General features: G+C 35.5%; 1 protein-coding gene across 1 annotated transcript in view; it reads right to left on the reverse strand.

The window, feature by feature from the left end:
• Positions 1-13,604, reverse strand: part of FBXO36 (F-box protein 36) — a 30,505-nt gene that overhangs the window by 7,494 nt on the left and 9,407 nt on the right. Inside the window, exon 2 of the mRNA XM_062582858.1 lies at positions 2,830-2,938. Coding sequence (XP_062438842.1) covers positions 2,830-2,938 — 109 coding nt within the window. The remainder of the gene's footprint in view (positions 1-2,829; positions 2,939-13,604) is intronic.

A 13,604-nucleotide genomic window follows, 5' to 3' on the forward strand; every position in this document is an offset into this window, starting at 1 on the left:
TAATATGAAAGTATACAAGGGTCTAAATATTTTCTGTGCATTGGTATGAAAGTAACATTTTAGAAGCTTTTAGGTTAGTAGCAAGCAGCATACTCATTAGGTCTCCACCTGGCATGCAACAATAACCAAAAAACAGGAAAAAATGATTGCAGAATGAGCATATAAAAACCAACATGGAAGTGTACAGCTGTATGGACAGTTAATATAAATTCACTAAAAAGATCAATATTTATTATAAAAAACGTTTACTTCTCCAGTTTTCTCCTGGATGTTTCAAATGCCAGTAGAGAATGATAGAATGTTTCATCTGTAGCAGGACTATTTCTTCTTACTTCGTTAGAAAGAAATTAAACATTGGTTTTGTAACACTTTCTCTGTAAAAATCTCCAACATTCAAGATAAAATCCCAAAAATGAAAACTAGGAGGTCACAATAGGAAATTTAATACTTAACACTAGATAAACATTTTGCTTGTAAGAGTACACCAAATATTTTGTAGCAAACTGTGTCCGGTGAGGGTTGTTGTATTTGAACCCTACTTTGGCACAAATTTTAATAAGAATATTTAGGATGTTATTCCAGTATATGTATTTTTGGAGGATTCTTTGGGGAGAAAAAAAAAATACCTATGACCATGCAGGGAAACAACAGCAAGGCTTCTGTAACAGAACTTGAAAAGGAGATGTAAAAGCATCTGACTGCTTGTGTGGCACAGCTAGAGCTATGGAAGAAGTAATATCAATATAAATTCTTAAAAAACATAGTAAATATTATATATTTGTAATATTTCATCGTAAAATTAGATTAATATCAAATACTATTTTATGAGAGGAAAAGACACTCATTTATAATATAAAACCACTAAAACTTATTACTAAAATTCAGCTATAAATTTGATGCAACTACCAGCAAAAAAAAGTACAGAAAACTATTTCCTAGAAAACTCAAGTTTATAAAAATCGATGATCACATTTGTCAAATTAAAAAATGGTCCAACTCTTCTTTGCTTCAAGTAATACAGTGGTTATAAACATCCATTGCAAAAAAAATCCCATAATATACTTAAACACTCCTTGAGCACTAACCAAATCCAAAGATCCAAATGGCAGACCATTTTCTATTGTTTCATTCCTCTTCTAGTCAAAATAAATAGTAATAGCTGGAATTAAAGACTTGTTTTGCTATGGGCCGTGAGTGTTGACTGAAACTTTTTCCACAGCTTGGGCATTTACAACGTCTCTCCTGTCATTCTTCTCTATCTCGTAACTTGAGCTCAGAACGCGCAGCCTTTCTGGCACGGGCAGCGGGCAGCGCTATGGGCAGGCATTTATAGCTTCCCCACCCAGCTGCCTACAGGAGCGTCATTATTTCAATCAGATTTGCTTGAAATTTGCAGCCAGTTTCAAAAGTTACAGTGGGGGTCAGAAACGCACGTTAAACAAATCCAGAATGTATAAGCTTACCAGGGCTAAAAAAACTCCCTTGAAGACAACTCATTAAGCTGTAGCAAGTGTTACATTTTAACAAGCAAAGCATAGCAAATCTGAATTGTTTTGCTTCTATCTCTAAATGAAGAAACAGACATATTTACTTTTGGAACTGCAAGAAATTTTTCCTTGAGGAGAAAGCTCATCCTACCCCCCACCATCCAAGATGCTATACTGACTGGGACAGCACTCTTACTCTGCCTAGACGTACAGAAGACAACATCTACCGATTCTGTTCATGAGAGAGATCAGACTTCATCATTTGGAAGCGACATCTCTTTAAAAATCACCACAAAAATATGAAAAAATGTAAAGTTACATCTGTAACTGACGTTCTTTTAGGTCTGCACATAACAAGAATGCAAGTGCAACTTATAAGAAAATTTCACCAATGCAAGGTGTTTAAGAGCTACTTAGGTTGTCCAGGTACAAGTCTCAGATCTCAATCCAGTACCTCAGGTACAGTTATGCAGTTCTCATTTTTTTGGATCAGATCATAGCTCACAGAGCTCAGCTATTAACTGCAGTTACTGAATTAAGTCCAACTTTGACTTAGTATTTTCAGGAAACCATTTCCTCTATGAGCCATGAGCAATGGTAATTTATGACATGACATCTCTCTTAAAAGAAATTGGTTATAAATAACTAAATTCTTTTAAGAAAAATATCAAAATAACTAAAGATTACAAGATTACACAAATTAGTAACTATCTGACTTGTCCACATGACCTGTCAACTCATCCCTCCCCCTTGACCCCTTCTGTCTCCTCCCACCCCCAAACCAGCTGATGGACAACCATCCCCTCAAATCAAAAACTTTTCAGCTGTTTACTGTATCCCTGGTTTCCAGGCTTCAAAAAATAGTCCTGTAAATCTGCATTTTGACTGTCTTTCTTACTCTGGCTGCACATTTCCAACCTCATGTCACAGCCTCTGCATCACCACCGCCTTTGATGTGGCTTATGTTAAATCAGACTGGGAATCCAATGTGCCTCATGACATGGCCATAAAGATAATGGTGCTGGCACAGCACAGAGCATTTTAAGAGGTTACTGAGTTATTAGCAATAAAAATACTGCTTTCTGGCCTATTTCTGTTACTACTAATTCTGTCATTTTCTTTTACTGAAACTATCAGTGTTGTTCAAATTTATCCCATATTTACAGTTACTGTTATGCCTTTTTGTTTTTCCAATATCCATCCATTAATTTATATTAATAAATTCATACACAGAAGCCTGACAAGTCAAAGAAATCACCTTACATGAAAATTATTACATATCAATATTCATAATTATTCCATTATATGCCATAGCAAATATGCAACTATTTTGTCATCTTACTATGAAGAGATGAATCATCCAAAAAATCCTCATGAGATTCTTTTATTTCTCCAGGTTTTCCTTCACGAAATTCATTCCTAAGAGAGATTTTCCACCACCTGAAAATTACCTACAATTGGGGAAGAAAAATGAAGAAGTAACAAGCATTAAGTACCACTAGATAAATATATTACTAGAATTTAGCACTCTGGTTATGTAATTATTACTGCATTCCCAAGAACATAAAGTCATCACAGAGATCAGACCATGGTTACATTACCAGTCACCTTACCAACTGCTTTAAAGGAGTAAACATCCCATAATGCCTCAAGGGAAATGTAAAATGTTTTATTTACAAAGGAAATATGTTTCCAATCCCTACATGCAAACTGTTTGTACAAAATAAAACATTTTTATTGCCATCTCAACTTGCAAAACAATAAACATTCTCTTTTCATTTTGCACTTAGTGGCAGAAGTACAGTTCATTAGACAGTAAGTTATAGAAGCACAAATGCCCATTCGACTGCTCAAGTGTTCAAAAGTGACAGGACTAAAAGCTGAATTGTCATTTTAACATTTCGCAGTTAGGAGATAATTGAAATTAATAGGGCGGTTCAAACCTCAGAGTTTAGTCTATCTTAAAACTCAGGAAAAAGCTCGCTATCTGTAGACATTCAACTCACATTTTTAAAGCTAGAATTAAAAAAAAGAAAAGGAAAAGAAAAAAAAAAAAAAAGAAAGCCTAGATTAGAAAGCATACAACTGACACAAGAGATTAATGTAAACGGTCAATTACGTAGCTATGAAATGATGGAGAATAAGGGGCTTTGGAGTTTTCTTAATATATATTTGTCCTTGAACAGTGTGTCAGCTTTTAATATCTACTTTCATTTCATTGCTACACAGCTGGGTGTACAGGAGAGGAAAGCCATAATCACATCTCTTCCTGCAAACATGTTGTCTAGCAAAGATCACACTATAAGCCAAAATTACAAGCCAGTTGCTGTTGCAGGCAAGGTTTAATAAAAAATAAAAATAATAAAACCCCCCTTATATTCTTACTAAGATTAATCTCTTATTTTCTTTATTTTCATTTGCTTGAGAAAAGTCAGAATTTTATATAAAGTTATATGTATAGGGAGATTTCTGACATTCCAAGGAGTGATAAAATTGGAAAACAGTATTAGTGAGGTGCATAGTTACAGATGCACCCAAACATATATATGAAATTCATTTATCATATCCTTATTTTTCTATTGGTAGCTACAAAAAGAAAATTAAAAATAAACTTTGAATTAACTGTCAAATCACAGAAGACTACTCACATTTATTTAATTTTATTTTACAAACCTAAGACCTGAAAAGTATTTTACATCTTGCAGCATAGAATGTAACTTTAGATTTCTTCAGTATTTCAATGTCAAAAAGTAGATTTTAAAGTTAAGAATTAAGTATTTTTAATTTCCAGTAAGTTGAATTCACTTTCACATTTAATTTTTAAACCAAAGCTCAGATTCTAGAGTCTGCCAAGACAGGCCCACACCAATTGTTTCTTTATTTAAGCCTTGCTTGCATCCAAATATCTATTTGATATTTCATGTACAGTAACTATAAAAAGTACAAATAAAGGCTCAACATCTACATTTGACATTTGAATGTCAGATGTAACCAGCTAAAGATCATCATTTTGATGTCTCCTGTGGCGAGTGCATCATCGCAAGGTTTGACAGGAAACATACAAGATCACATAAAAAGGTTATTTTACAGAATATTGAGGACAGTTATTTGAAGTTAATTAAAAAATGGTACTCCATTCCATAAGTTCATCATATATTTTAAATGTCACACAATCTTTATTATCTGCAGTTGCCTCTTTGAAGGGAAAACAAACCATTTACTGCATTTGCATTCTAAAATTCTATATATCAAAAAAAAAAAAAAAAATTACACCACTGAAGCATTTTATAATAGCAGAGTTAACGTTTCTGTAAGGTACAGGTCTGGTATAGACTACCATTTTGCTAAAATAATGTCATTTAAGATACTAGTAGTAATATGAGAATTCAGTGCAAAAAAGTTTATAAACCTCTCCATTTTGTTTCAGTGACGATCTTATTACTTGGGAAGGCTTCAATGCTAGTGTGATTGCAGCCCTGCAGAGATAACAACAGTGAACTATCATCCTGTACCTCCAAAGCTTAAAAAATTTTTTTAAGATGTCCAACAGTATAGGAAACATCAACATGGAAGGCAAATTTCATTGTTATTTATGGGAAGTGTAAGGGGAGAATAAGGACAAAAGAAATTATATGCACATGGAGAAAGAAAAGATATCTTTCCACATATTTCTCACTTGGTATATCAGTCAATATGAGGCAGAACTAAGAATATAATATTTACGAAATAACTGTTTAAGGGGAAAAGAAGAACACCTGCTCCTAGGCTTTACATGTTACTGTCAGAAGTGACATTTTGTTTTTTTAAAAAAGCTTTATCTAACTGAACACAAGTTTAGAAATCTAATTGTTAAAATAGCAGAGTCATGATACACAACATGTATATGATGCTATAAACTAGTATAGTAAATATTTTTCTATCTGGCATATATAGTACAGTAGAATTAGGGGTATACAGGCAGCAGAGTTTGGCCCAAACCTGCACTGGTGTAAACAAGATAAACATTAAGAATATATATAATACTTCCTGTGAAAAGAAGCTTGTGATTATAAGTGCATTTATCTATCTTTTACCTTTATGCACACACAAGTGTGCAAGACCACATTTTAACCACACAGCTGAGTGCATGTATATGTATAAATTGTTAAGTAAGTTTTTATCTTTAAACCCTGCCACTTTTTCAGAGTTCTGAAAAAGTGACCCAAGTCAACACTATGACAAACAAAATACCTCCGTCCTATTTTTAAAGCAATGAATGTAGATGTTTTCATATGGTTACAGAAAGGTACTCTCTTGTAGTACCTTTGTGTAATTATAAATTCAAAAGCATTTTAATACTACCTAAAATGTCAAAAGCTCAAAAGATTAGCAAAATGTACATTTTGGTAATCTCTTACCATCATCTTGGTTGTACCACAAAACACAATGCAACACAGCTATCTGCCAGATTGCGAACATAGATCAACATGCATTGGCACAGGAGAAATAAAATATTCTTGAGGACATCACAAAGTTACACTACATATTTTCTAGACAATTATTCTTTGATTTATAGTGGAACGAACCATTTATAGCACTATTTAAGGAAAGTTACAAACAGAATATAATTACTCAGGACAAACAGCTACATTGATAATCTGTTAGGACATGCTGCTTATTTTAAAAGAAAATACGTACACTTTTCACAGATGAAAAAGAATGGAAAGTAGTACTAGTGCATCTATGGTAACCATAGATGCATTTAATTCTGGATGGTATTTGCGGGCGCAAATATTAAAGCAATTCACAATTACATCGCTAACTCCTCCAGTTTTGCTTCTTGAAAAAAATAGGTAAGAGGAAAGCATGAGCAAAACCAAATATAAAGAACAGCAGCACGCAATCAAGGCTTTGGGTTAAAAAGTCATAGCAATTTTTTAGACCAATAAAACAATTCAAATACATAATTGATAAAGTAGATCCTTCCCAAATAATTTTTTGTTGCTATTGTCAAATTTTATCTGGACTGTAAGTTATCAGAAGCATAGTACTATTTACATTGTATGAAGAAAAATAATATTAGAAGTTTGTCATATGGTGAGCCATCTTTTAAAGATGCTGGGCTCCAACTTCTCTAATTTACTCTATTTCTGAGGTTATAGGACTGGAAACATGCATCCTGCATGACAGACTCATAATATATAAAGATAAATCTTATCAATGTCTACAAATACCTTAACAGAGGGTGTCAAGAGGATGGGGACAGACTTCTCAGTGGTACCCAGGGACAGGACAAGAGGCAATGGGCACAAATTGAAACACAGAAAGTTCTGCCTGAATACGAGGAAAAGCTTCTTTACTGTGAGGTAGGCAGAGCACTGGAACAGGTTGCCCAGAGCGATTGCAGAGTCTCCTTCGCTGGAGATATTCAAAACCCATCAGGATGCAATCCTGTGCAATGTGCTCTAGGTGACCCTGCTCGAGCAGGGGAGGGGTTTGGACTAGATCTCCAGAGGTCTCTTCCAACCTCAACCATTCTGTGATTCTGTGTGAAATATTTGGAAAAAGCCGAAAAAAACTTTAGTGGGTGTGAGTTGTGAAGTCCTATTACAAAAGCACACATATGAAATTTCTCCAATATATTTTTTGGGGGGATTTCCAAGTTTTCCAGACTCAGTTTCCTACTTTGCCTAGCAAATAACCACTAGTCCGAGATGAAATTGAGATAATTAATTTCCCTCATTTTCCTCTTGTTTTACTTTAAACAACTATTTACGAGGTGAGGGGGACACAATTCCAAAATCTAGGAAATACAGGGCTTTCTGAGATTTAGGAAATCCAGATTTAATTATTTTAGTCTGTCCCAGGTAAATGGCCTATACTCCAAGTCTTTCTTTTTGGCCTCATTCCCCTGGGCAGTGAAGCAGCCCTGATTCTCTACTGAAAAGTTGGTTGCTTTCTCACTTAGTCTTGGCATCATTACCTCCACTAAACTACTTTTCTTAATCTGTTTGTCAGCCGAGCTCCCCTTTTCCCATACCATATTATTTTTCCACAACTTTCAACAGTCTCTGCTTTTGGCTGGGTTTTGTGGATTAGAGGAGACTATAGAAAATTTATGTTGCCTCTTATCTTGCTGTTTGATTTCAAAATTAAATATTCAAATGCCTCTGTCTCTCATTTTTATCCATCTTTTCCTCTTCCAGCATATTTTGTAATTTTGCCACAATCTCCAATGAATCTAGTATTTTTAAAAGCATCCAATTTTCATGCAGTTGAATTACTCATTTCACCTCCACATAAACTTTTACAAAAACAGAAATGAAATAAGTGAACAATACTGCAACATCTTCAACAAAATAACTAAGACAGACCTTTCTGAAGTTATGATCTTCCCCAGTTTGACTGCTTGAAGCCGGTATCAGCTGATCTGTTGCTTAAATGCTTGTGAGCCTAAGCTCAATTTCTAACCTACAAAGGAGTCCAATGTCTTGTCTATATATAGTTAAGCTTTGCAACTAACTAGCATAGTGAAAGCTACTCGCTTACTCCCTTCCATCATTTCCCAGCCCTTGTTAGTTTAGCTGCAACTCTAGCCATGAAAATGCGCTCCTTCTGTCATAGCTTCTTCTAGACTTACTCCATCGTCGCCTCACCTGATTAAGAAGCTGATGCTATAGCAGTGTTAAGATCTTTATGCAATGGCAGTGATGTGTACATTACATCTTTAATTGGCATGAGTTAACAAGGGAAAAATGAATACAACACTTTTACATTTAGACAGACCAATTTTGATGCTTGTTTTGCAAGTGAACAAAGTGTAGGCTTCCAGGTCACCTTAAATATACACCTTAAAAATTGTACTCGCCTGTCACCAAGAAGAGGTGACCACGCGTTATATCTAAATTGTATTTGGACACAAGCCAAGTAGCACAAACAACACAGGTATTTGCAAAAGAACTAAAATGCAATGTTAACTACAAACCCGAGGGAGGCTACCCTTCTGCATTGACATGGGTCTAGCTACAGTAAATGCTATTTTGATCCTCATGGGATAAATTGTTAAAGCACAATAACAAGACACATAGGCAATTATTTCATACAGGGCTACTAACATCATATTATGATTATCTTAAAGCAAGCAACAACACAGACCTTGTAAAACTGAAGAATCTTTTTTTCTTCTTTCTCCAAAAACAGTTATGTTCTTGTTAAAAAAAAAAAAAACTTTGTATAAGCGACTATTCCTACAACATGCTATGAAGTAGCTGAAGAAAATAATAGTTATATCTTATACAACAATGATCAGATTTAACGAGTATTATGAAAATCTATACTATGATCTTAGCACATTTACATAGCAACTTATTTCTGTTAATTTCCTCACTGTCCTTTGTATAAAGGACAATTGAGAATAGCTACTATACATAATATTGTAAATACAATAAATTAAACAAGCAAGTCTGCAAAATCAATCTCCCTCCTAATTATACGACATCAGCAGAAAGTCTTAATATTTTCACGAATCAAAGTAATCCTCCAACTCCTCTGGAGCAGTGAAGCAGGCAAGCTCTAATTGCTGCAATACAATGTCCCATCTGACTTCTAAAACGTAGCTAGGAAAAACGCCCTTGTGAACATCGTCATTCTGCCACGAATCAGTACTGTTACTTTACACAGTTGTGTCTTCTGCCCTTTAAAACTGTTTATTAAAAAAGATTAAGCACTCTGTGTTAGATAGTAATCAATAAACACACTATAAACTCAAGTGTACATAAATACATACTTCAATATTTGCATAAGAAAAATTATCCTTGCAATTAGCAGCAACTTAAAGGGAAGACCGAATTATCTGGATTAAGTGATCACCTTTACATTTGTTATTTCTTCTTGAAATTCATATGTTAAAAAATAAAATGTTAATATATTGAAAAGAATTGAATGAAATTCAAATTGAAAATAGACCATTTAAATTATTATGCTTAAAATAATTATTTTTACAGTAAATCTGTGAGGAATAGTCACATAATGCTGTTACAGTAGAACCCATGTAGGCACTGCGGGCCTGCATCTTTCTTGGGAAAGATCTAGCAGCTAATAACGCCTAGCTGGCCTTTACAGCTTGCAGAAGGTAACACACAGTGCTATTTCCATTGCAACCGTTTTCCTTAACAAATATCCATTGGTCTTGATTACAAATTCCATGAACTAATCCATAACTATTACAATGTGAAGCACATTTCCTACAGTCTTGGATACAGATAGATTCAAGAGGGTTAAGTGATTTAAAGTCTTTATCAACCTTGAAATACCAGAGAAAACAGCAATCGATAGTTATGACAGCTTTGACCTTTTTATTTTAAAGGCTTTTTTGAAAGAAAGCCTTTATTTTCTACCTGATTTTGAACATTTCCAATTAATGCTGTTACTTCATTATGATCAGGCAGAAGAGACCATTTTGAGATTCCTGATTTGGTTAACGTACAAGAATGTCAATGCTGTTTGCTAGCAAGTGGCAGTCGGGCAGAACGGGCTAAACAATTTCTGGGCAAAACGTATGCCTCAAAATTGCAAGCTGGGCAAAACTGCTCCATTTCAGAAGGTCAAAGGGGCCATTAACAGGCTGCAGACAATGAAGCCTTCATTTATTCAGAGATCCTAGAAATGTTTAAAGGAAACTCTTCTAGGAATAATCACAGAAAGTGAACCACAGTTAGGTCCAACATTGCAAGAGACCAGCAATCTGAAAACAAACTAAACCCAGGGAATATACCATTTTGCACTGAAGTCATACACAGCTTGAATCAAATAGGTATACACTGCTGCCTGCTAAACCTGTGAATTCAGATGCTTTTTGCTCTGCATCTGGCAAAATATTACCTGACCTTTTTTTGCAAATATGGAGTAGGGATTACAACACCTGTGCTTATTTGACGATTGCTACTCAAGTCCAGGCTTGCATTTGCAATAGTATGGGCAGTCATGAGCATTATTCTTTTGTTATCTACATTCATAGGATCACATCTGCACAGGATAGCAGTTTCCCTTTCACCCAAAACACATCAGGTCTCCTGGTGTCACTTGTAAAAACTGTGGTAATTTTAGTCTAAAACAAATTTTCTGTCTGGCAGTTTTGGACATTCAAACTCTCATTATCTAGATCTCAGTATCTTGTTTAGCTTCTGCCCTGAGCTTTGAAATCATGTGCTGTGATTGATGGGCATACCTGAACTAAGGCCGAAAGGCAGGAAAAAAATCTCCATCCCTTCTCTCAGGAGCATCACTAAGGAGTAAAATGGATATGACTGTGAACCTTCTACCATATTATTTTCCTCAAGATTCATACTCAACATTACACCTCTGGGAAAGAGGACATAAAAACTGCACATTTCTTATAGCACATTATGATGATTTAAGGAATCACTTCTTTCTACAGTGATTATTCTTTAAATGCATCTGTATCAGGCTGAAATCTGAGGGTGAAGTTACATGGCGAGGCCTAAAGCAATTTCATCAGCAATAGTCAGTTAAAGAGGAAACTTCCCCCCTTCAGGTTCCCTGTTCTTCTCAGCTCTACTACTACTCTTCCGAAAACGGAGCACAGTTTTCTGCCAGGTTTGGCTGCAGTCTCATATGCAAATCTGAAAAAATCTTGAGGATGCAAGTAATCTTGGCCCTTCTCTTGTTCTCCTCTTCTTGAGGTATACAGTTTGATGGAGAAGCATTGCACAAGAGACCCCCTTAAGGCCATAACTCTCAAACACAGTAGTCGTTTGACTGTTCCATTTAGATTTGTGTATTTCTCAGTGCATCTAAATTCAAGTACAGAACAACCGATTTTGGAACTTCAGTAAAGCATTTGACTTAACTATTATATCACACTGAAGAGAAACTGGTCTGGTTTTCAAGCTTCCCATCAGACACAGTTTTGGTATACCAAAGATTTTCAAGCGCAAAACCTAATATGTTGCCTAAAGAAAATGATCTGCAAGATAAAAACGCCCTTGGGCCAACATCAGAATGAAATCTTGGGCAATAGTTTGTTCTTGAAAGCTTGTACAGATTATTCTCAGAATCAAAAAAAAAAAAATACTAATGCATTTGCACTGTAAAATAATTGGTATGATTTTTAATCAGCAATAATGCTACCAAAATTTTGTATCAAATGAATAATACAGTATTTCAGATTTTAATTTCAATTTAATCTTCACCTTGATAGCAGATTCACCATTAAATATGTATATACATGCTTTCTTAGTCCCTGTGAAGTGTCTCTCTTGTTATTTCATTTGTGCAGGTCTTTTTCTGTTAATAGCATTTTGGTAATGCATCATCAGCAGTAAAGTGACAGTGAGAAGAAAGCAGCATCAGTAAGTTTCCAAATTACAACAGTTAAATGCAAGCAAATAATATTAAGGTAAACTATAAACAGTAAATAAAACAGTTCTAGTAGGAGTTTAAGGGAGTGAAAGTCCACATCCTTCCCCTACTCTGCTTTGAGAGGAAAAAGTATTACTGTTAATGGCAGAGTTTGGTTAACAAACAAAAAGAAAACAGTGATTGTAGCAGAGTACAGCCATGAAGACAATGGTAGATGGAAAGACAGACAACCTTCTGGAGTAATTCAAAAAACATTTCACGTGTTGCTATCAACAAGCACTTCAAGCAGCTGCAGAAGAAGGGAAAAGAAATACCACTATTCCAAAATACCATCTATAGCAACTACAAAGCTGTTTCATTTTTCCTTGCTTCACGCATTCAAGAACATCAAGTCACTTCACCTAAGGGATTAACCAGTGGGGAGGGGATCCAGCTGCCAAAGGCTTCCACTTGAAGTATCTGAAAGGCATTTTGAAGAAATTCAGGAAGAAGGGGGAATAAAAAAACTTGGAAAAAAATAATTGTCTTTGGTGAATGCAAACGTAGCTAAGTTTCAGCAAAAAACCCTGCTGCCTTACCATGGTCTCTGCTTTCCATCTCAGTTACACACGTTTTATTCCTATATTAGTATCTTTCTTCATCTCTGTTTGCCCAGAGCTTGCAGAAAATAAAATAAAATGAAGCTAAAGACACTTAGAGTGCAGGTGCTTTGGAGGCTATCTTCTGCCTTTATGCAGACCTGTGCATACAGATCAGAGGAAACAATACAAGAACGGCACAAGGAGAGAGACAATGTGGAAGGGGAGGTGTGTGCCGAGAGGAAAGCAACACTATCAGAGGTAATAAAAAATTACTCTTGAGGATCAGAGTCTTCAATTATGTGCATGATACTTGCCATTTATTAGCGTGATTAAACAGGCAGACCTAGATAAGACTGCCACAAAGAGATTATTCCACTATTTAACAGAACAAAGAATGCTAGCTAAGGGTGAGACATAACAGTCCTTCCTAGATGGATAAGACAATGACAGGTTTCATTTCAAGCAGTTTGTTTCCTCCTCCTTTCTTCAGTTTCAAGGTCTCTTTATCACAGTTTCAGGTGTGGTCTATGCTTTTGTTTTTTGCTCATTTTTTCCTTTTGGTAGAGAACCAAAAAACAAGTAACAGAACACAGACTCTCCTGCTACATGTATAAAAATCCTAGAGTGCAGTACATTGCTACAGTGGAGAGCTCTTTCCAAGGGAAGCTGCACCTCCTTTAGCTGTGCGGGCACACATAACTACCAACCCTTTCTATTAGTCTTAGTTCAACTACCCACCAACTCCCTTCTCAGATAGCTCTTACCATCCTGAATTGTATAGACCTGCAATTCAATTTCTGTCCAAAACTGCTTTCCTATATTCTTACCTGGCCAGCTTACTTTAAGCACTGATGTCTCAGAAATTAAAGATATCTATTGCATCCAAAGGTACAATACAGGCATCTATGTGGCTTCTAAAATCGGATCATATATTTGAGCAATACACAGATACTCTCAATACATTTTTCCAAGTTCCCTTCCTGTCTATGTACATCTTTAACACCATCAGATGACTGGCAGGAAGCTGTTGGATCCAGCACGTTGTACAGTCATTCTGTTACAACTGACTCCTACCTAGGTCTCCAATGACTCAGAAGTTGTGCAGACAAGTATGCCCTTCTTCCTCCATCAGATATCAGCTGAGTAGCAAGCACAGGTTACTATGCTGTCTGAAAGT

Source organism: Rhea pennata, chromosome 9 (genome assembly GCF_028389875.1).
Source record: "Rhea pennata isolate bPtePen1 chromosome 9, bPtePen1.pri, whole genome shotgun sequence".
Classification (NCBI taxonomy): Eukaryota; Metazoa; Chordata; class Aves; order Rheiformes; family Rheidae; genus Rhea; species Rhea pennata.